The sequence below is a fragment of the Balaenoptera ricei genome, chromosome 20, assembly GCF_028023285.1.
Source record: "Balaenoptera ricei isolate mBalRic1 chromosome 20, mBalRic1.hap2, whole genome shotgun sequence".
In the NCBI taxonomy this organism is placed as follows: domain Eukaryota; kingdom Metazoa; phylum Chordata; class Mammalia; order Artiodactyla; family Balaenopteridae; genus Balaenoptera; species Balaenoptera ricei.
The window spans coordinates 46,023,894-46,048,991 of NC_082658.1; the positions used below are offsets into that span (position 1 = coordinate 46,023,894).

The following is a 25,098-nucleotide window of genomic DNA, read 5'->3' on the forward strand; positions in this document are numbered from 1 at the left end:
ACCATCTCATTTGCCATTGTTTTATACTTCAGTAAACAGTTTCACCAACTATTCAATTGTTCATGCCAGATGTGTGGCATTCTACTTCTTACATTTCTGGAAATAGCTGTAGTGAAATGTGTCCAAATTAGACATTTATAGGATAAGATGCTAAGTACTGAAGAGTCATCAAATTTGGTTACTTTTATCACAAAAGTAAATCTTAAGTCTTACAGACACCTTTAAGAATTGAGAAAATTTTCTCAAAATTATGCTTAACCTTAAAAAAAAAAAAAGATATTAAATGTGTCCCTATTAGGGAGGAAAATACCCCCATTATTTCTTGGTTTTTGATCATTTAAATACAATTCTATGGAGTTATTTTACTTTGGTTCCTCAATTGATGAGGATTATCCAAATTTTCTAATAATTAAAGACCAAATTAACTGGTAAATACTCTACAGGTAGTGGACTTTTGCATTCAGTAGAAAAAAATAAATCCATATACTTAAAAAAAAAATGCCTTAGATGTTATTCTCTCTTTTGTACAGGGACAAAACCTATAAGATATAGCCTATATCCAAGCCTATACAGTATCCATATTTACCCAGATGATTACATCTGGAACTCTCTAAACATTGCAGTCTTTTAGCTTTAGCCTTTAATTAAATCAGTGTACTATCAATACAAGAAAAGGTAGGTTGAACAAATAAGAGGTAAAAACAAAAACAAAAACAAAAAAAAAAAAAAAAGAGGTAAAAACATTTTGCACACAGGTATACATCTATTTTTCAACTGTACAAAATTAGGATCCTTACCTTTTGAAGTGAAAATTAATTCACCAGATAATGTAACTGAATATTAAGCTAATATATAAACACTTGAAATAGGAAACTACTTTCAGATACATCTGATTGCAAAAATGATTTTCAGTGAAATGTGGTATTTTAAAATCTTGTAATTAAAAATATATACTTTCTCCAAAAATATAACCTTAAGTCGAAATGGCTATCATGTAGAAATCCTAGGGTAGAACCCTTTGTTACAGTTTCAGTGAATAGCAGTTTGTCCAAAATGTTTATATTATCATTAATATCTTTATGAAATAAAACATCGATGATATAAAAATATAAGAAAAATGTACAAATGATTTGAGTTGTCAAAATATACAAGATATCACATTTGTATGATTGCTAAAAAAGATTTATGAAAACTACAGTTCATAATCTTGATTTCACCTTGTCCGGGTTCAGTGATTCACATGGTAGAATATGCTGGATGAGTACACTAAAAATAATTTTATCAGGAAGATCTTACTTTTTGAAATTTCTTTCCTAGGAAGTCTGCTTATGTATTATACATGTTATTTTGTATTTTGGATTGTGTAAACTTATTTTTAAAAAAGATTATCACCTAGGTGATTCACATTCACAGCCTGGATTAAGGGTCACCAAAAGGGGAAAAATTATGGATTAGTTCAGCACTGAAGCACCTTTAGAAATGTTCAATGAACTCTACCTTCTAGAAACAGCTCACACACATACAAAAATACTCCAACAACACTAAATCAGATAATACAAAAAAATTCAAAAAAACCCCACCACTACCACAATTATAAATACAATTTGTAACTCAAATCTTTTCATTCTAAATATTTACACACTAATAAAAAATATACAAATAGTCTGTTTTAAATGTACATTAAGAGAAATAAACTCTTCCATGAAAATCACTATAAAAATGTCTCTTAAAGACCATGTAAGAATCTGTACAAGACACTGTAAATGTAGGATATTAAGGGAAGCCAGCTGCCAAAGTGTTCATAGTCTCTTTTGAAATGTTAAGATGAATTCCTTCAAGATAGTGCAGGAATCTGTCAAAATTACAAGGAAAAACACACTTAAATATTAATAGTTCCATCAGATGAGAATATTTATCAGTCTTGAAATAGTTACATAAAATGTTTTTACAGAAACTACCTTCTTTTACTTTTTCCTTGTTCTTTTAGCTTCTCAGTCTTACAAATGTTTCGAAGAGTTGGCAAGTATTCTATTATACTAGCTTGTCTATTACCCAGGTTCGGAAGAGATCGGCTAGAAAACACACTTTTGATGACTGCTATCCTCTTCCAAGCACTGCTGTAAATTAAAAGTAATGCATTATTTTTTGATTTTTAATGCCCAATAAAAATGCAACAATCCCAAAACCAGCTGCTGGCCTCTGCTTCTCCCTGCTTCTGGTCTAGACTAGATTAACTGTATTCCAGATTCACTTCCTATATCATTTTCAACACATCAGTCACTCCCATACTGAAAAGACTTTAATGGCTACCTGCTGTCTGCATAGCAAATCCAGACCCCTTCCCTGTTATCCAAGAGTCTCCCAAATCTAACCCCCACCCCAATCTCTCACTTTTTCTTCCCAGCAATCAGGCTGGTCTCCTTAACTGTCTCATTAGAAGCTACATTATTAATATGAAGGGCTTACCATGATCAATAAAGCCCAGCATTTCAAAATTAGTAAGAGAAAGAAACTAATAATTTCCCCTTTACCATTTATTATTTAAAAATAAAAAGTAAACAGAAGTCAAGACTTACTCTAAATTAGCTGCTGACTGACTGAAGTGTACATTGTTGCGCTTTTGTGAAACATAAAATGTAAGTTCTTTTGTTGGATCTTTTCCTACTTTCTTGCAAGAATTCAGGGAGGTTTCCAACGCTTTTGAAATAGTAGAAGAACATTTAGTAAAGCTGAGAGCTTCTACAGCTGCCTTTAATTCTCCAGAGCTTTGAGAAGTCCATCCATCACTACTCTCGAGACTAAACTCATCACAAAGTCCACTTTTAACCTTTCCATTTGTCCAGCCAAAATCATTTTTACCAAATTCCCTATGTTCCCTTACATCAGTTAAAAGGGCATCTAAGAAGGACATGTTGTCCATGAACTCAGTGAGAGAATTTAAACAGTGAGAAACAAGGACAGAATATTTTTTTTCTGCTGGTGTTTTAGGAGAACGAGGAATAGATTCAACTTTTGACTCTAGACATTTGTTTAGTTTCTTTGCCTCTGGATTGCTTTCTTTATCTCTGGCTTTGCTTTCTTCTGAATTTGGAGAAGATGCAGAGGAAAGGCTAATAAATTCATCAGAAAAGTCCAATTCGGTGTCAAATAAGTCACTATCATCTAAAATTACCATCTTTTTCTTACGTTTCCTTTTTTGTGACTTTTTCAATGGCTTCTCTCCTTCAGAAGGTTTCCTAGCAAGACATTTCATATTTTTTGTTGCTGCATTGGTGTCCACACTTACTGATGAACCAGAAAAGTTTTCTGTTTCTGGAATGATATTAACAGGTAATGGTAGAATGAACTCAAGATTACTATATAAGAAATCTACATTCCGCATTTGGAATTCTGTAAGAAGCTGGATGAGCTTATGCCATTCTTCCTTTGTTCTGATTTTGTGCTGAAAAACAATATTGAGTAAAGAAATGTCATAACAGTACATAGTCTGAACATTTTTCTACCTATATGAATATAGTGTCATTCCTATCTATTTTCAAAGTAATGAGTCGCTAACCCTCATAATTTTATTAACCTACTCTTCCCTAATACATCAAATAGTATCATGAGTCTAAAAGATTAACTTAGACTGTTAATTTAAAAAATTAAATTCTCTAATAGTCAGTATATACCCTAATTCAATCATTAGAAGCTCATTTGCTTAAAAACTACTGTTCTGAAATTGTCTTTTTTTATCTGAAATACTTCTAAGTTCTATTCTAAATTCTATAATATACATTTAGAGCAATGCCTATGCACCATTTGTCAAAGTGGTACAATGTGCTAAAATCAGAAATCTGAAGCCTGTAAAAATTACTGGTAAATTTAAGTTAACCTTAAGATTCAAAAGACAGAAGTGAGTGTTGGGAAGATGAAAAAGAACATAAATTTACTAGACATTGAAAATACCTTCAAAAATGAAAATAAGTCTTCAGATGGGGAAAAAATGTTCTTAAGGCCAAACAAGGTCTCAGCACAGCCAGTGTCACATTTGGGAAGGTCCGTTGGATTCCTTTTAGTATTTTTAGCATTATTTTTGGAATCAGGGTCATCTTCAGAGCAAACAAGTTGTACATTTCTGCTATTTCCTCCTACAAAATTAGTAAAAGAAAACCTTAGCTATCCATATTTTTATCAAATTGTAGCAAGCAATTATTTAAAATCCAAGATCCTTTGGCATTTTTTTAAAATAAATGTATTTATTTATCTATTTATTTTTGGCTGTGTTGGGTCTTTGCTGTGGGCAGGTCCTCTCTAGTTGCAGCCAGGGGGGACCACTCTTAGTTGCAATGCGTCGTGGCCTCTCCTGTTGCAGAGCATGGGCTCCAGAGTGCAGGCTCAGTAGTTGTGGCACACAGGCTTACTGCCTCCGCGGCATGTGGGATCTTCCCGGGCCAGGGATTGAACCCACGTCCCCTGCATTGGCAGGCGGATTCTTAACCACTGCGCCACCAGGGAAGTCGCCTTAGGCACTTTTTGGACCTAATCCTCGTTTTGTTATTCTCCCCGTATGCATCTAATTCATAAAGCGTACAATACAAACACGATTTCTACATAGGTTAAGTGGGGCTGGGGTGTGGGGTGGGCTTACAAAACAATCTAACAGAAAAAAGGACAAGGACTGCACAGGCAAGTCACAGAAGAAACACAAATATCGAATAAACTCATAAAAAGATGTACGATTTTACCAGTGATCATGGAAATGGAAATTGAAATAAGATACCATTCATTTTTCACCTTCTAAATTGGCAAAACTAAAAAAGATATTCACTGCATACTTTAACGACAAACTGAAGATGACTTAAATGTCACCTAGTAGGTAATGGTTAATTAAATTATGTTACATCCACTTTATATTATGGAATAGCACGCAGCTGTGAAAAAGAGAGGGCTAGAACTATACATACTGACAATAAATTGTGAGGTAAGAAAAAGCAAATTGTTTAACAATACATATAGTACTGGTTAATTTTGCTAAATAAGTAGGTAGCAATATTTGTATATGCATAGATAAAGGTCTAACAGTAGCTACCTTTAAGAAGTGGGGGAAGATCTTTTACTTTTTACATTATATACTTCTGTATTGTTTGATTTCCAATGAGTGTGTATCTGTGTGTTTTTTTTAAGACAGGAATGAAATGCATTTAAGATCTTCAAGAAAAGAAATAATGCTAAAGTTCTTGGTACTGCATTTTATAACCAGTAATATGGTGATAGTTATTAACTATTTTGTTTAAAATAGGATATTATCCATGTCTTATTTATCATATTTACTTCTAAGAAATAGTTAAAACTGCCAGCCTAAATTGAATTAAATACTTTGCAAAAGAATATTAAATTTTGAACTAATCTGAAAACCAATAAGGGATTAATATTACAGAACTTCACCTTTTTTAAAATTAAATATTTGTATATTTCCCAGAGCAGGATCTGTAACTACAGAACTGTGACTATGGAGCATGGAAACCACAAACTATGAACTTCTTCAGGGAAGGAACTATGTCTTATTCATATAAACACAGGACCTGGCATGGAGAAAGTCCTCAGTAAATGTCTGTGACTTGAATTAGGTAACAATGACTGAAGATTGATAAGAAATAAAATAAAGCATTTCTGAAATAATAGAGTTCTTAGGAAAGAGAGAATTATAGGCTATTAGGGAAGCTGAAAAGGAACTTACAATACAGTCATTTAAAAATAATTTACATATGGAAAAATTACCAATACTTATTTTTTTATTAAGTGAAAAAAGGAAGTTACTAAATAATATAATTCTATTTGTTTATAAGAAACTATGTTTTTAAATGTACAAGTAACCATTTGTTCCAGGTTCAGTTTAATTGTATTTACCCACATTTAATGCTTACAAAACTTTTCATCAACTAAGTTGATGTATGTATGTTTCTTTTAATATTAACATGATACCTCAATGCTCAAAATTTTTATAATCTTTCAAATATTTTGGTACAGCATATATTTTAATATAGGATCCCATTACAGAAATTTCTTTTACAACAAATCAACTTACGGCAAAAAGATAATGGCCTTTCTTCTAAAAATCCACCTCCACTTCTAATCCAGAATTGTAAGTAAAGGATACTTTTTCTGATATCACAAGTATTTGCAGTTAGCAATGTTACAAAATCTTTTACATCGGTTCTAAAATTCTCAGTCAAGCAGATCATCTGTAGGTAGCTGGCAACATTTAGCTGAGAGAGTGAGAGAAAGAGAGAGACAGAAGGGGAGAGGTGGGGGTAGGAGGGAGAGAGACACAGGAAAGAAACATGGTCAACTGCAGAGTTAACAGAAATACATCAATAACATATCAAAAAGCAAGCCAAATTTTGCTAAGATTCACAATATCTTAAGCTCTTATTGAGAATGATTGATCTAGAAAAATATAAAGGAATATGGTACCAAATTAAAAGCATTTACATAAACTTCTTTTATTAACTGTATATAGTCTGAGACAGCAAGGAAAATTTTATGGGAGATCCTCCAACCTGAATCCTGAAGGCCATTTTATTAAACCTTAAGAAAATCCCTTAGGATTAAATAATGGTACAACTTGATGGAACATTTTACAGCCATTAAAATGATAAATAGAAATACTACAGTGGTACTGAAAAATACCTACTATATAATTTTTGAAAACCAGAGTTCAAAAATTATATAAATGCATGCATAAAAGAATAAATGTATGTAAGCAAGAAATAGAAGAAAAAATTTTAAATACATGTTATTTGTTGGCAGTAAATAAACCAAGTACATTTTTTTCATTTTAGTTAGTGTACAATTAATATTGCTATGTTTTTTATAAAACAACAAAATATGTACAGTTCTCTTCCCATTGTTGTTTATGGAAAGCTTTTTACCTTGAAGAGCTAAAACATATAAAATTATATTCACATTTCACAGATTTTACAAGACCACTAGCATTTTTACATTACAGTAAACAAGACAATTAAAAAATATTTTCCCCTATGATATCTTTGACTTTATTCTATACATACATATTATTCTTGCACACATCTGGGACTTCTGCTTCCCACAGACTGGGAATTCTGCTTTCAATAACAAAGGAGTACCTACTATCAGACAAACCTTACCATCGATAATAACTATAAATTCTATAATCAACTACAAAAAAATATAAAAAGCCAACTACCTGAATGAACAAGAGAGTAACCAAAGGCAAAAGAAAATGGAAGGAAAATCAACACTCAGAAAAATGAAATGGCCCTGGGTGAATCCCCACCACACCTTTTAAAACTGATTTTTGACTGAGTGCAGGCTACAGCAGTGGTAGCTAAAACTCAGATAGAAACTCACAGTGTTACTGGCTTGAACCAAGGGACAGAGTTTGGGATGACTGCAGCAGCTGGAAAGTGAGAGGGGAGGTCCACAAAGGTAGAGAAACAGAAATTCTAGCTATAAAGGAGAATGCAAATCACTGGTTGATGCTTGAACTTCACATGTGTGAGCCTGTCTCAAAGCAGGCCAGCTAAAACTAAAAGCACTGAACAGAATTTTAGTTGAACAGGAGAATACTTGTTCAGAGGAACATAACAGAAACCAGAATATGTACTGGTATATGTATCATTCACAAAGTACAAGATAAAAATCTAAAATCACTAGACATACAAAGAAATAGGAAAAGTAACCAATACCTCAGAGACAAGACAATCAATAGAGACTGATCACAAGATGACAAAGAAGTTGGAATTAGCAACAAAGAACTTTAGAACAGCTAGTAAAACTATGCTTAAGGAAAACATGATTATAATGAACAAACAGGAAATCTCAGCAGAAAAATAGAAACTATAAAAAAGAAGCAAATAAAAATCGTAAAACTAAAAACCGTAATATTAGAATACAGTGGATGGGCCTCATGGAAGAAAGGAGATGGCAGGAAAAAGGGTCAGTAACTCGAAGATAAATCAATATAAATCACCAAAGCAGAAGTACAAACAGAAAAAACTGGGGGGTTAGGGAGGAAACAGCACACCTCAGTGACATGCGGGACAATGTAAAGTGTCTAACCTACCAGTAATTAAATCCCCAGAAGGGATAAAGAGAGAAAAGGAAAATAAAATAAATTTGAAAAAATGAGACTAAAAACTTCCCTAATTGGAGGAATGATATATAATTAAGGATTATAGATATCCAAGAACCACAAGGAGTACAAATATGAAAAATAATACCTAGGAACATCACAAGCAAACTGCTGAAAACTAAAGTTAAAGAGAGTATCCTGAAGGCATCTAGAAGAAAATGACACACTACATATGAGGCAAAAAAATAAATAAATTTTTAAACTGCTGACGTTATGAAGACGTTCTGTTATGTAACATAACAGAAACAGTCGTGACCAAAAAAACAATGAAATGACATGTGTAAAGTACTGATGGAAAAACTGAAGGAAATCTAATGTCATCCACTGCCAGCAGACCTGTTCTATAAGAAATGCTAATGAAGTCCTTCAAGCTGAAGAGAAACAAAACCAAAGAAAAACTCAGATCTTCATAAAGAAGTGAAGAACATCAAAATTTACAAGCATATAGGTAAACATAAACTCAACTTTTTACCCTCTTAATTTCTTTAAAACATATGACTGGCTAAAGCAAAAAACAGAGCATTGTATCAAGTTTGTAACGGTGTAAACATAAAATATTTGAAAATTAAAGCATAAAAGATAGAGGGATGGTAAATGGACTTATATTTCTACAAGGTTCTTAGATTCTCTGTAAATCAGTATAATATGCAAATCTCAGGATGCATATTTTAATCTCTAGAGAAACTACTAAAAAATAAGTCCTAACCCATCTCATATGGCCTGGAAACTATACACCAATATCCTTCATGAATGTAGATACAAAAATCCATAACAAAATATGAGCAAATCAAATCCAGAAATATATAAAGGACATAATACATCGTGACCATGTTATCCTAAGAATGCAAGACGGGTCTGACATTAAAAAAATCAACCGATGTCATTCACCATATTAGTAGAATCAAAAAGATAAATGATAAGATTGTCTCAAAAGATGGAGAAAAAGTACTTGACAAAATTCAACACCATTCACAATAAAAACTCTCACCTAACTGATAAAGAGCATCTATGAAAATATACAGCAAATATCATACTTAATGGTGAAAGAATGACTGCTTTCACCCCAACATTAGGAACAAGTTAGAGATGCCACTCCAAATTCTATTCAATACTGCAGGTATGTTGGCACTAGCCACTAGAATATGGCAAAAAGAAATTAAAGGACAGATTGCACAGGAAGAAATAAAAGTGGAAGAAATAAACGTGGTTTTAACTGACATGACCATCAATATAGAAAATTCTAAGGAATCTACTACTAGAACTAACTACTTAGTTTAGCAAGGTCACATGATACAAAAATCAATTGTATTTCTATATACTGGCAAAAAACAACTGGAAATTGGAATTTTTTTTTTGTTTATTTGGCCACGGTGCGTGGCTTGCGGGATCATAGTTCCCCAACCAGGGACTGAACCCAGGCCTCCTGCAGTGGAAGCGCAGAGTCCTAACCACTGAACTGCCGGGGAATTCCCAGGAAATTGAAATCTTAAAATGTAATTTACTATAACATCAAAAACCATTAAATACCTAGGACTAAATTTATCAAAATATGTGCAAGGTCTGTACAATGAAAACGACAAAACATTGCTGAAAGAAATTAACCCCCTCTCCTAATAAAGAAACTGTTCATGAATCAAAAACCTCAATATTGTTAAAATGTCAGTTCTCTCGAAATTGATGCATAGATCCAATGCAATTCCCATCAAAACACCAAAATAAACTGTAAAAACTGACAACGTATTTCTAAAATTAAGAGAAATTAATGACATGTGATAGCCAAAACAATTTTGCAAAGGAACAAAGTTGGAGGACCTACTCTACTTGATTTCAAGACTTGCGAAAGAGCTAGAGTAACGGAGACAATGTCATATTTTTGCATGGACAAATAGAACAGAGTAAGACTGCATACACAGCCTATTGATATATGACAAAACTGAAAAGTACTTCAATAGAAAAAAAGACTCCTTCAACAAACAGTGCTGGAACAACTGATATCTATTGGGAAAACAAATGAATCATACATCTTACCTACTATTGCATACAAAACTTTGAACTTAAAAGATCAAAGACCTATATCTAAGAGCTATAACTACAACTCTTCTAAGACAAAATCTTTGTAAGCTTAGGTTTGGTAAAGATTTCTGAAATAGGATACAAAAATCATAAACAAATAAAAGAAAAACTTGGTAAACTGGACTTCATTAAAATTAAAAACTTTTAACTACTCTTTACAAAAAAAAGAAAGAAAAGATAAGCCACAAACTGGGGAAAAATATCTACAAAACACATATCTAATACAAACTGGTACTAGAATATAAAAAGAACTGCTAAAATTCAGTAAGAAGACAAACAACTGATTTAAAAAATGGGCAAAAGATTTGAACACACACTTCAACAAAGAAGAAATATTGATGACAAATGGGACATATGAAAAAGATGCTCAACATCATAAGTCATTTAGGAAATGCAAATTAAAACCACAAGGAGATACCAATATGTAATTATTAACATGAATAAAATCAAACAAATGGACAATTCCAAGTGCTGGTAAGTATGTGAAAAATAACTGGACTCTCATACATTGCTAGTGGGAATGCAAATCATTGGAAAACTTCAGAAAATAGATTGTCAGGCTCTTCTGTTTAGTGGACCAACAATTACCTACAAGTATTTAAGTAAAAGAAATGGAAATATATATGTCCAGACAAAGACTTCAATGTGAATATTCACAGCAGCTTTATTTATAATAGTTTAACTGTAAACAACCCAAATGTCTATCAGTAGGTGAATATGATAGACATATTCATATATGTAAGGTATATCCATACAGTGGAATACTACTCATTAATAAAAAGGAAAGGGACTTCCCTGGTGGCACAGTGGTCAAGAATCCGCCTGCCAATGCAGGGGACACGGGTTCAAGCCCTGGCCCGGGAAGATCCCACATGCCATGGATCAACTAAGCCCGTGCGCCACAACTACTGAGCCTGCGCTCTAGAGCCCGTGAGCCACAACTACTGAGCCTGCATGCCACAACTACTGAAGCCCACGCCTAGAGCCCGTGCTCCACAACAAGAGAAGCCACCACATTGAGAAGCCCGCGCATCACAACAAAGAGTAGCCCCCGCTCACTGCAACTAGAGAAAGCCCCTTCGCAGCAACGAAGACCCAACGCAGCCAAAAATAAAATATATATAAATATATAAATAAACTTATTAAAAAAAAAAGAAGGAAAGAAACTACTGGCACAGGTAATATGAGCAAATCTGAAAAAGCATTATGGTGTGTGAAAGAAACTAAGTAAAAAATACTACATATTATAAGATTCTATTGACATGAAATTCTACAATTGGCAAAATTACAGTGACAGAAAACATACTGGTAGTCGGCAGGGCCGAGGGGTTAGGACAAAGGACAGAACACAACGGCACACAAGGGAACTTTTGGAAGTAATAAAGATGTTCTCTATCTTGATGGACATGTTCTGTAACTACATTTGTCAAAATTCTTTGAACCATACACTTGAAGTGGGTGTATTTTACTGTAAATAAACTATACTTGAAAGCTAATTAACAGAAAGCAAACATGCACACACACAGATGGATACCACTACCATGGCCAAAGTTAAAAAGACTGACAACACTTGCCAGAATTCTCATGCACTGGAAACCTATCTGGCAGATTCTTAAAAAGCTAAACAAATAAAAATAACATAATGCATATGATTCAACAATTCCACTGACAGAACAGCATGGATAAATCTAAAAAACATAATGTTAAATGAAAGAAACCAGATATAAAAGGACACATAATGTTTCCTATTATTTGAAATTTCAGAATAGACAAAACTAATCTGAGTTAATACATATTAGAATAGTGGTTATCTCTGGTGGAGAGGGGAGTGCTGACTAAAAAGGACCCAAGGGAACTTTTGGAGGTGATGGAAATGTTCTGTATTTTGATCTGGGTGATGGTTACATGGATGTTTATCTCTGTTCACATTTTTCAATTTGTATACTTAAGTGCATTTTAAACTGTATGCAAATTTCACCTCAGTAAAGCACTGGTTACTATGAAAAAGACCTAATGAACACTGGAGTCTAGTAAAAATTTGAATACATGAATTTTGAAAAAGGTATTTTTTTAAAGTAAAAAAAAGATAATCAGAAGTCTCCTAAAACTCAAAAATTTTAACATACCCCTTAGTAACCACATTTTAAAATTATAACTAAATTTTATAATAAACCACTTTTTATATAATTGTGATATATAATATATGCTGATCAAAATTCAAAACTTACCAGTGAAGGAGTGTTAAAATTAATTTCTTGAAAGCAGCCATCAAACATTAAACTAAATGTTGGATCTATAGGGAAAAAACATATTTTTAAACATTAAGACCACTAAGGTACTTTCTCTAGTCATACTTTCCTATGAAAGTATTCTATATTTCATCAGTAATGAAAATAAAATATGCAAATTACAAATCGTTAAGGAACTGCACTTCTATCTTGACTTTTTAATTAAACTACCATCTCACTTGGGATTAATATGATTTTTATCGATATTTTTAGAGTACAATCATTAACTATCAAACGGGCTATTAATTTCTAAGTAGAGTCTAACACATTTTCCAACAGAAATCCACAGCAGAGATATTCTACTGAATATTTGCAATGACAAATATTAGAAAAGAATGTTATAATACAATATATAGGGAATTCCCTGGTGGTCCAGTGGTTAAGACTCCACGCTCCCAATGCCCAGGTTTGATCCCTGGTCAGGGAACTAGATCCTGCACGTGGCAATGAAGATCCTGCGTGCAGCAACGAAGACCCCATGCAGCCAAAAATAATTAAAAAAAAAAAAAAAAAAAGATCTAGAAGCCTCCTCGCTTTAGGGAAAAAAACAGACTTAATTTACCAGCAGATTTCTAAGGGAACATATCTAATTAAAATTAGAAGCTTTCCCCAGATATTTTAACCAGAAGTAATCAACTGTAAAATCACTGGTTACCTACCACTTGTCGTAAGGATTACAGGTCTTTTCGTGGTTGCCATGAATGTTTTGATTGCATTCAAAAACCCAGCATCTTCTTCGAAAATGACATCAACCTAAGAACAAATGGTTATTAGAATATTAATGTAGTAACAATACACTTATTGGATATCTGTTACATATACACAGTAGATACACTATATGTCTATTAGAGACAGAATTTATGAATTTGTGAACAGTGTGACTTCACACCATGCCGAAAGCTTACAATGTCTTATACTATTAAAAGGGTAAAAAAATTATCAAACATTAAAAACAAAAAAATGCAGTCACCTATAATTGGATAAGTATGGGTCAGAATAATTTCTACAAACACTAAACAGTAACTGCATTGCATTAATCATGTTCCTGAAAAATTCTTCTATGGCTGACAGTTTCATTCACTTTAATTTCAAATAGATACAATTATTCCTGACCTTCTTGGTTATCTTACAGTCCTTTATAGTAAAACATACAGTAATCTTTAGAATAAGCTTTTATCAGGAGGTATCACAAATGTATACCTCTGTAAGCCTACCTCCTCAAACAGAATGAGAGATGTTGCATTTTTCCTGTTGGGTTCCTCAGCCCCAAACTCTTTGACATTTTTATTAGTTGTGTTTGTAGATTTAGTCTGAATAATTGGTTTCTGTTCAAAAGAATTTTTGATTCCTGCATAAATAAAACATTAATATTTTAGATAAAATCAACTTTTAATAGAACACTGGATATTTCCACAGAATAAACTCAAACTGAAATCCATTATCAAAACTGAAAAAAACTGGACTTCCCTGGTGGTGCAGTGGTTAAGAATCTGCCTGCCAATGCAGGAGACACGGGTTCAAGCCCAGGTCTGGGAAGATCCCACATGCCACGGAGCAGCTAAGCCTGTGCGCCACAACTACTGAAGCCCACGTGCCTAGAGCCCGTGCTCCACAACAGGAGAGGCCACCACAATGAGAAGCCTGCCACTGCAACGAAGAGTAGCCCGGCTCGCTGCAACGAAGAGTAGCCCGGCTCGCTGCAACTAGAGAAAGCCCACGCACAGCAACAAAGATCCAACACAGCCAAAAATAAATAAATAAATAAAAAAACCTGAAACAAAGTATCAGTACCCCTATATATATGACCTTCAGTGTAACTGAGGTTTAATAAATAGCAATAGGAACTCATGAACTATGATCATATTTTTATGTTATCAGGGTCTCTGTCAATTTAGTATCTTACCTTTATTATTTTCCAGAAGTGCTCCTATTTGTTCATTATTTTTTGGCTTAGAAGACACTTTAAAATAATTTGCCAAAGTTTTAGGTGGAAGTACTCGCTTTGGTCCACTACTTTGTGGTGATGGTGGAGGAAGTTTTCTTGGTGATGTAACAACCTTCTTGGGGGAGCTTAATTTTTCTGCCAAAAACAAATTGCACTTAAAGACAAATATTCTAAAAATTAAACAGACGGCAAGATTGAGTTATCCACAGTATACTTCTACTCTTACCAGTTAAAAGGCAAAGGTATAAAAATTCTTTTTCATTCTTATATTCTCTTTACAGTCAAATATTACTGTATTGTTAGTTATTCTACCAGTAGAGAAGGCAAAACCAATCATTTGGAAAAGATACTCTTTTCCAAGAAACATATATTCTTGGGCTTCCCTGGTGGCACAGTGGTTGAGAATCTGCCTGCCAATGCAGGGGACACGGGTTCGAGCCCTGGTCTGGGAAGATCCCACATGCCGCGGAGCAGCTGGGCTTGTGAGCCACAATTACTGAGCCTGCGCGTCTGGAGCCTGTGCTCCGCAACAAGAGAGGCCGCCATAGTGAGAGGCCCGCGCACCGCGATGAAGAGTGGCCCCCGCTTGCCGCAACTAGAGAAAGCCCTCGCACAGAAACGAAGACCCAACACAGCCATAAATAAATAAATAAATAAAAATTTTAAAAAAAAGAAATATATATTCTTGAAGCAAAAATCTTCATAATCCCTTAATTCACTCTGTCTACATCTGCTTGAGGTCAGAAGAGGCTGGAGAAAAAGTGATATCGGTACATACTGAGCACATTACAGACTTTCTTGTGCAACTTCAATTTCGCCCACAGTAAACTGATATTGCAAGCAAACGGTATGTTTTTCTAGATATGCTATGAAAGATGGATACAAAGTTAAAAAATAAATGGCTGATGTCTACCCTTAAGAAGCCCAACAAGCGGCCTGGCATTTATTCCAGAGCATGTCCTTTGCTCCTCTCTAAGTACCCTCATTCAGCCTTTACAAGTGCTAGTTATTACCATATGGACTCAGAGCAGGATCTTCTTTATGTACCAGCATATGTGCACAATTCCATGACTGTGTACTATTCTTTTTTTGTACCCTCATCTCCAGAGATCTTATCATAGACCTTGCATATCATAGGTGTTTGAAAAACTTAGTAAAAATTTTGAGCTTGAAAAAAATGATCATAGATATCACTATCATGTCATAAAAATAGGGCATTTTAGGGACTTCCCTGGTGGTGCAGTGGTTAAGACTCCACACTCCCAATGCAGGGGGCCAGGGTTCGATCCCTGGTCTGGGAACTAGATCCCACATGCATGCTGCAACTAAGAGTTCACATGCCACAACTAAGGAGCCTGCAAGCCACAACTAAGACCCAATGCAACCAAATAAATAAATAAATATTTTTTTAAAAAATAGGGCATTTTAACACCACAAGGAAAGAGGTGTAATCGTAAAAATATTTTAATATCACTAAAAGTGGGATAACCAGTCGTTACGTATCTCTTGCTATGACACCACAGGAAGCACATAGCCCCGTCTACGCATGTATGCCAGCACAAAAATGGAAATGAATCTAATCAACCCCACAGATCTAACTGCCAGTTTATAAGAAATACAAGGAAGAGGAATGTGTTAACTGATACCATTAAGATATAATCAGCCAAATCTAGAATGTGAGAAATTTTATGACAAATGACCCATATTCTTCAACAAATAAATGACATGAAAAGAAACAGTGAGGGAGCTGTTAGATTAAAAGAAACTTAAGTGACATTAACCAAATGTAAACTGTGGACCTTGTTTGGATCCTGATTTGAACAAACCATTCGAAACAGAAAACTGAAATTAAACTACATATTACATCAAATTAAGGTATATAGCTAATTTTGTTAGGTCTGATCATGATATTATGGTTATGCTTTTAAAAAAGTCCTTATCAGTTAGAGCTACATATTGAAATATATATACATGAGTAAAATTATGTGATGGTCCTGAGATTTGTTTTAAAAAATAAAGTCCAAGAAAAATGAAAAAGGCATGTGTTTATATATAGGAAAAGATTAAAATTCTAATTATTGGGACTTCACCGGTGGCGCAGTGGTTAAGAATCAGCCTGCCAATGCAGGGGACATGGGTTCGAGCCCTGGTCGGCGAAGATCCCACATGCCGCAGAGCAAATAAGCCCGTGCGCTACAACTACTGAGCCTGCGCTCTAGAGCCCGCGAGCCACAACTACTGAAGCCCATGGGCCTAGAGCCCGTGCTCCACAACAAGAGAAGCCACCACAATGAGAAGCCCACGCACCATGATGAAGAGTAGCCCCTGCGCACCACAACTATAGAAAGCCTGCGTGCAGCAACGAAGACCCAATGCAGCCAAAAATAAATAAATAAAATAAATAAATTTATTTTTAAAAAATGCTAATTATTAAAATTCTTTTCTTAGATTTTAATTTTTTAAACATTATAACTTCAGGAAAATAATTTACTTACTTGGTGACTTGCCTATGTTGTAGCTATTAAAAAAACAGGGTTTTTGTGAGTTTACACCTTGCTTGTCCACTTGATGGGACTGAGTAGCTTCCTTCAGCTGAGACAGAATTTGTCTACCACTGCGCTGAGAAGAGGCGTTCACTTCAAATATCTAAAAGAAGAATATATGAAAAAATGGCAGAATGGTTTATGTTTCCTTTTGTTTCAAGGGTAATTATTACATTAACATTCATTCACTAACCTTAAATCCAAGCTCCTGAGCACAAGCATATACCGCAGCAGTTTTCCCCACTCCTGTTGGCCCTGTTATAAGAACAGTATTGCAAAGACGATTCTCTTCTTCATCATCTGAACTGCCTTTAAAGTCTATGCCATCCAATGGATCTGAAAAATCATTCAAACGCACATAAAACAATCGCTTAGGCATTAACTCTGTCTCACCAAACCCAATGACCAAATCCCACAAACTTCTTGCCAATAAATGTTGGAAATCCAATGTACAAAAACTAAAAAACCAAATATAAAATACCAAACAAGCAGCTTTATAAAAATTTTCAGCTAATCTAATTCTAAAAATGTTCAGTGAAATGGAAAAAAATGACTCAAAATACCTTCCTGTCTCTCATCTCTTTTTCCCTTCAAATTCTGTCCTTCTTCCAATTCAGCTCTTCTTTTCCAGTCTTTCAACCAACTACCATAAGAAAATGTATGTTAATAAAAATAATTCACAGAATATAGATATCTCTTAGATGATATGTTAAAATGATTGTTGGGGGAAGTGATGGTATATTGTTAGTTTTTAAGAACTCCAAAACATTTTTGAATCAATTATATAGTAAAATAATTTTACATAGACATGAATATTTTAAAATGAAGTAATTTTTGCCTAAATACTCAAGACAATATGTGCAAGGATATTCACTGCAACACTGTTTATATTAGCCTCCAAAAGGAAAAACCTAAAACTACATCAGTAGGGGAAAAGATACCTTATGGTATGTATGCTCACATAAGAAATCAGTACAGAGAAACTATGAAGAACTGGAGTAGATTGTATGGTGACGTGAAAGACGTCTAATATATTGATCCAATGCTAAGTATGAGTAGAAAGATTAAGTTCTAGTCTGGAGCTAGACTGAGTTTAAATTCCAGCTCCAGCACTTTCTAGCTGTGTGACCTTGGACAAATAACTTAAACTCTCTGGGCTTCATTCCTCATGAGGAACAGTATTTACTCTCATAGGATTGTTTTAAGCATCAAATGAGCTAAGCATGATCAAGTGCTTAGAACAATGCCAATCTCAAAGATTTTATTATTATGGGTCCCAATTCCTTGTATGAAATCCTTTGGGCCAGATGAGTTTCAGAATTCAGGACTTTTCAGATATTAGAAATGTAATTTGGTACATATACCACATAAAACATAATACCCCTAGTGGGTCTGTGGCAGTACATCCATAATCACTGAATATTTCTAGTTAAAAAAATATGAACTCCTACTAAGTGGGACTGATAAAGACTATAATAACATGTATATAATAAAGTTAATAAACTTTCAATTTCCAGAACTCTTTGGAGGTGGGAATTATAGACAAAGGATTATTACCTGAATTAGTAGTAATATGATCCTATTTGTTAGGAAGAAAGGAGCAAATATATGCATTAAAATTTTTCTGGAAGGTTTTACAAGACACTTTTAATAGTCATTTACCTCTAGGGAGTAGAAACAGGAGAAAAGAGGTACATTTACTTTTCACTGAAAATTCTTCTTCCTTTTTTTTTTTTTTTAAGATTTTACCTTGTGATGTATTATTTTATAATTTCTAGATTTTAGTACAAATAAAATAAATAGTAAAACTAGATTCATAAACTATTTCTCAATTCCTTTACAAATTTTACCAACCTATGTAACTTTCTAATAGCTAGCTCATTGCCTATGAGTTCACCGGAGTTCTGAGGTTGATACTTTTCTGTCCAAAGCATGTCTTCAGTTCCAGAATCTAAAGCAAAAAATATATATTAAAGTATTTTGTTCCTTGGCATAAACATATATTCTTAGGCATTTACGTTATTGTTTCATGTAACAATAAGTATTTGTACAAATATTTATATTTACAAATTGCCAAAGAGGCAATTTCAAAACTTAACATTACATTAAAAATTTTTCACATCAAAACCCTTCCCTCTTAAAAGCTAACCACCATAAAATCTTATGACAGGGCTTCCCTGGTGGCACCGTGGTTAACAATCCGCCTGCCAATGCAGGGGACACGGGTTCGAGCCCTGGTCCAGGAAGATCCCACATGCCGTGGAGCAACTAAGCCCGTGCGCCACAACTACTGAGCCTGCGCTCTAGAGCCCGCGAGCCACAGCTACTGAGCCCGTGTGCCACAACTACTGAAGCCCGCGTGCCTAGAGCCCGTGCTCCGCAACAAGAGAAGCCAGCGCAATGAGAAGTCCGCGCACCACAATGAAGAATAGCCCCCGCTCGCCGCAACTAGAAAAAGCAGCGCACAGCAACAAAGAACCAAAGCAGCCAAAAATAAATAAAATAAATAAATCTATTAAAAAAAAAAATCTTATGACAATAAGATTTAAAAGTATACATTAAAAATTTTAATAATCACTCAAGAAACACAAAATATGAAAAATAATTTGTACTGTAAGAAATAATCTAAAGAACAAATGCAGCATAATTTTCATGGAGCCTCTTCTTGACAACTAAAAGGATACATTAAAACATTCTAGGAGGTCAGCCTGAGTAAATGGAGAGATGCTACACTCCCAATTGAGAAGAGTTAGGATGATGCCAGTCCCCTCCAAATTAATCTACATTTTGGTATGCATCTCCCTCTCTTTTTTTTTTGGCCGCACCACGTGTCATTAATCTACATTCTAATGCAAAATCAAAACCCCAGTGGAATTTGTGGGGTAAGGGAATCTATAGTTTATTTAGTGGAGTCAATGCATGAAAATAGTTTTAAAAGATGATAGATGGATGGATCTAGAGATTGTCATACTGAGGGAAGTAAGTCAGACACAGAAAGATAAATATCATATGATATCAATTATATGTAGAATCTAAAAAAAAGGGTACAAATGAACTTACTTACAAAACAAAGGTAGAGTCACAGATGTAGAAAACAAACTAATGGTTACCGGGGGTAAGGGCGGGGAGGGATAAATTGGGAGACTGGGATTGACATATACACACTACTACATACAAAATAGATAAATAATAAGAACCTACTGTATAGCACGGGGAACTCTACTCAATACTGTGTAATGGCCTATCAGGGAAAAGAATCTAGAAAAAGAGTGGATACAGGTATATGTATAACTGATTCACTTTGCTGTACACCTGAAACTAACACAACATTGTAAATCAACCATGCTCCAAGAAAAATTTTAAAAAGGGCTTCCCTGGTGGTGCAGTGGTTAAGAATCTGCCTGCCAATGCAGGGGACATGGGTTTGATCCCTGGCCCGGGAAGATCCCATATGCCCCGGAGCAACTAAGCCTGGCCACCACAACTATTGAGTCTGCGCTCTAGAGCCCACGTGCCACAACTACTGAGCCCGCGTGCCTAGAGCCTGTGCTCCACAGCAAGAGAAGCCACCACAATGAGAAGCCCACGCACTGCAGCAAAGAGTAGCCCCCGCTCGCCGCAACTAGAGAAAGCCCGTGCTCAGCAACGAAGACCCAACACAGCCAAAAATAAAAACAAAAAAATTAATTAATTAAAAAAAGTTTTTTTAAATATAGAGGGGCTTCCCTCGTGGTGCAGTGGTTAAGAATCTGCCTGCCAATGCAGGAGACGCGGGTTCGAGCCCTGGTCCGGGAAGATCCCACATGCTGCGGAGCAACTAAGCCCGTGCACCACAACTACTGAGCCTGCGCTCTAGAGCCCGTGAGCCACAACTACTGAGCCCGTGTGCCACAACTACTGAAGCCCGTGCGCCTAGAGCCCATGCTCCGCAACAAGAGAAGCCACCACAATGAGAAGCCTGCGCATCGCAACGAAGAGTAGCCCCCGCTCGCCCCAAGTAGAGAAAGCCAGTGCGCAGCAACGAGGACCCAACGCAACCAAAAATAAATAAAATAATTAATTAATTTTAAAAAATACAAAGACTTGCTGTACAAATTATCAAAACATAATCTAAATGGATGAATTAATAGAATGTTTCAGAAAAGCTACATAACCAAATGGGAATATGTCAAAAATATGTGAAACATGTGTAAAATAATAGGTAGAGTGTGATCCCAGGTTTTTGTTTTTTTTAATTTATTTGGCTTCACCGGGTCTTAGTTGCAGCACTCAGGATCTTCGTTGCCGTGTGCGAGATCTTCATTGCGGCATGCGGGATCTTTTTTGTAGTTGCGGCATGCAGGATCTTTAGTTGGGGCATGTGGGATTTTTAGTTGCAGCATGCGGGATCTTCAGTTGCAGCAGGCAGGATCTAGTTCCCTGACCAGGGACTGAACCCGGGCCCCCTGCATTGGGAGCGTGGAGTCTTAACCACTGCACCACCAGGGAAGTCTCCAGGTTTTTAAAAAAGCGTATGTATTTAGGGAAGCACAGAAAAATCAAAGACCAAACAGCAATCTGTTAAACGTGGTTATCTGGAAGACTAATCAGTGAGGCTTCCACTTCTTATTTTGTTTGAATGTTGCAATAAGCATATATTAAAAGAGACAGGGGAAAAATGAGAAGTTAAAAACAAAAAACCTCTAGGACCAGAGGGAGAAAGTCTAATTTACCTGGAATAGAAGATACTTCTGATGTAGACTTGTCACCATCTATTATCAGAATATCAGAATCTTCTATGGCTTCTGTTTCCACTTTACACCTTGTACTCAAAGCTGTTCGTTTCTTCCTGGATGTTTTAGGAAATAAACCTTTGGAAGAATCTAGCTTTATCCCACTGGAGTTGTTTCTTATGTCAAGTTCTTCTAGTTTCCCACTTATCTTTTTTGGACTTTCTGAATACTCATTTGGTTTCTTTCTTTTGGATTTATGATTTTCCATTTCCACTCGTTTCCTTTTGGTTTCTTTTCGACTGACATCGGGCTCTAGTTTTGGACTTTCTATTTGGGGAAATATTGAAATGCATGTGCTTGTTAATCAACAAAACACAAATTTTAATACCCAATAATCTTAATACCACTTCAAAATATCCAATAGCCTTATCACTATAAAATGAAAACGCAAGAATCAAATGTGGCATACTGAAAGCAAGCTGGATATCTTGTTATTTAGATTGCCTTTTGTACGGGCTATATAAACCACCTCATCTAAGGCTTTCCTTAAATAAATTATTAGTATTTTAACATAACTAAACCTGTCTTTGGGTTGCCAACTCTGGAAGCTGGCAGGGTCTAACACTGTATCACACAAGTTGCTTTGCTTTAATTGAGCAGCTCTCCCGATCAACCATAAGCAGTGTTCTCTCGGTGGTGATCACTTCCAAGAGTCAATGGCTAAGCTTAGTGTTTTCAAAACTGAAATGTTAACAGAAATAATAATTATCACTAACCTTGTTTACGATGACACTCGGAAAGTACCTGGTGCTCAGTTCGCTTTTTTAGAAGCAAAGGGAAGTATTTCCTCAAAGAAAACTCGGGATTTGACCACCTAATTTCCTCCAGCAAAAGATTTCGTACTTCTTCAGTCAAATCCTTCCTTCTCCCCACAAACTGCAATAAAGAATAAATAAAATGCTCAATTAAACCCACATTGTCCATTAATATTAATCAGAATACTACCAACTACTTTCTGTCTATAATAAGTCTATGTCATTGTAGGATTAGCTTTAGTCACTAAATACAACCTCGATGGCAAAGCTGCATTCGCACAGCTTTAGAAGGACTTGGTTCATTTTTTTTTTAAACATTTATTTGTTTATTTATTTGGTTGCACAAGGTCTTAGTTGCTGCAGGAGGGCTCCTTAGTTGCGGCTCATGGCCTCCTTAGTTGCAGCTCGAGGGCTCCTTAGTTGTGGCATGTGAACTCTTAGTTGCAGCATGCATGTGGGATCTAGTTCCCTGACCAGGGATCGAACCCAGGCCCCCTGCATTGGAAGCGCGGAGTCTTATCCACTGTGCCACCAGGGAAGTCCCTTCGTTCATATTTTTATTGTTCTTTCTTTTCAACTAATTGTATTTTACACATTTATTAGATTATAATTCTGACTGATAAAGTATCTAAATGTGCTATATAATCTAATATTCTTTTTGAAACTGGCTATCATTAATTCTTAGTATGTTTTTAAAGCTCTAGGAGTATTTAAAAGAGATATGTACTTCAGTTGGGATTTATTTTTAAAAATTGGACTCTAGGAAGAGATGAATTTTAGGCCACAACAGTAAATATCCAAAATTTTTTCCCTCTGAAACATATGAAGGAAACTTCCTACAATGGATGACCGCTCTCATACTTACCACAACAGCAGAATTATTACTTTTTGAATTTGAATTTAATGTTGAAAATTCACCAAGAGCCATGACACATTTTGAGAGATCTATTACTTTAGTATTCAGTTCTTTAAGTTTAGTTAAAAGAGGACAAGTGGGTGGTTTCAAATGCCACAAATGGCACCCTAAAGAAAAACAGAAAAATTATGTTAATTACCTTCATTCATATCCTTATCCATTTATCAAACACCAACTAAATAAACATGAGAAGACTCAACAACAACTATATAGTTAACACAAAAGTACCAAAACTCAAATGAGTATACAGGAAACAATACCCTCACCTCCAACAAATACAATTCATAAAAATTACCCAGTCTTCCCTCCGAATTGTTAAAAATAAGCAAATATTAGCATATTTTCTTTTCTTTTTAAATCAACCTTGCTAATCAGGTTAAAAATTTCAGGGGCAGTTAGCATCCTGAAATCCAGATTCTGTTACTAGGTGAGCGTGGGCATGATCCTAAGGAAAAGCGTAACTAACTTCTATAATTGAACGTACTATTAGAAAATGCTTTATAAAACTGAACTAGGGACTTCCCTGGTGGTCCACTGGTTAAGAATCCACCTTCCAATGCAGGGGATGCAGGTTCGATCCCTGGTAGGGGAACTAAGATCCCACATGCTGCAGGGCAAGTAAGCCCAGACGCCACAACTACTGAGCTCGCACGCCTCAACTAGAGAGTCTGCATGCGCAAACTACAGAGCCCACACACCCGGGAGCCCACTGCACCACAACTACAGAGCCTATGTGCTCTGGAGCCCGCGCACCACAACTAGAGGGAAGCCCACGCGCTGCAACGAGGAGCCCACGTGCCACAACGAAGATCCCACGTGCCGCAACTAAGACCCAACGCACCAAAAAAGAAAATTAAATAAATAAATATTTTTTTAAAAAAAGAACTGAATTAGTAAAAGTAACAAGAAAGGCTTCATCAACAGAATGGCCAGTAGCAGAACTGGGAAAAAAAGAAAAGTGGAATATTACTAGAAAGACTGACTGGGAAGTTTCCCATAAAAGAGAGGCTAGGGCTTCCCTGGTGGCGCAGTGGTTGAGAGTCTGCCTGCCGATGCAGGGGACACAGGTTCAAGCCCTGGTCTGGGAGGATCCCACACGCCGTGGAGCAACTGGGCCCGTGAGCCACAACTACTGAGCCTGCGCATCTGGAGCCTGTGCTCTGCAACAAGAGAGGCCACGATAGTGAGAGGCCCGCGCACCACGATGAAGGGTGGCCCCCGCTTGCTGCAACTGGAGAAAGCCCTCGCACAGAAACGAAGACCCAACACAGCCAAAAATAAATAAATAAATAAATAGATAAATAATAATCAGTATACCAAGAACCTCCCACATATTACATGTTATAAAAAAAAAAAAAAAAAAAAGAGAGGCTAAACAAAACTCAAAAACTATCAAGGTCAGAAACATAAAAGGAAAAGAAAGGAGAGCAGAACATAGTGAACATTTCATGAGTAGAGGGAATAGACCAAACCAAACCACAAAGCCAGCTGAGAAGAATATAACTGTTTTTGTGCTGACAAAAAAACTCTAGGTAGGAACAACAACAAAGCAAAGATAGAAGGCTTTGTACATTATCAGTAATTAAAAACTACATAAGTAAAGTAGGACTATGGTTGCCATACCACTTGGATCCAAAGAGAATTAGCTCAG

The 25,098-nt window shown here is 35.6% G+C and overlaps 1 protein-coding gene across 1 annotated transcript in view; it reads right to left on the reverse strand.

Moving 5' to 3' along the window:
* Window positions 1–1,737: 1,737 nt before the first annotated feature.
* ATAD5 (ATPase family AAA domain containing 5) overlaps window positions 1,738–25,098 on the reverse strand; it is a 39,530-nt gene continuing 16,169 nt past the window's right edge. The window contains exons 8-23 of the mRNA XM_059907032.1: window positions 23,397–23,554; window positions 22,493–22,652; window positions 21,717–22,043; window positions 18,859–18,955; window positions 17,568–17,647; window positions 17,198–17,340; window positions 16,957–17,107; window positions 14,420–14,596; window positions 13,731–13,864; window positions 13,176–13,269; window positions 12,457–12,521; window positions 6,068–6,248; window positions 3,949–4,130; window positions 2,577–3,442; window positions 1,959–2,117; window positions 1,738–1,852 (exon numbers count right to left, since the gene is read on the reverse strand). Of these exons, the coding sequence (XP_059763015.1) occupies window positions 1,774–1,852; window positions 1,959–2,117; window positions 2,577–3,442; window positions 3,949–4,130; window positions 6,068–6,248; window positions 12,457–12,521; window positions 13,176–13,269; window positions 13,731–13,864; window positions 14,420–14,596; window positions 16,957–17,107; window positions 17,198–17,340; window positions 17,568–17,647; window positions 18,859–18,955; window positions 21,717–22,043; window positions 22,493–22,652; window positions 23,397–23,554 (3,053 nt within the window). The 3' untranslated portion in view covers window positions 1,738–1,773. The remainder of the gene's footprint in view (window positions 1,853–1,958; window positions 2,118–2,576; window positions 3,443–3,948; window positions 4,131–6,067; window positions 6,249–12,456; window positions 12,522–13,175; window positions 13,270–13,730; window positions 13,865–14,419; window positions 14,597–16,956; window positions 17,108–17,197; window positions 17,341–17,567; window positions 17,648–18,858; window positions 18,956–21,716; window positions 22,044–22,492; window positions 22,653–23,396; window positions 23,555–25,098) is intronic.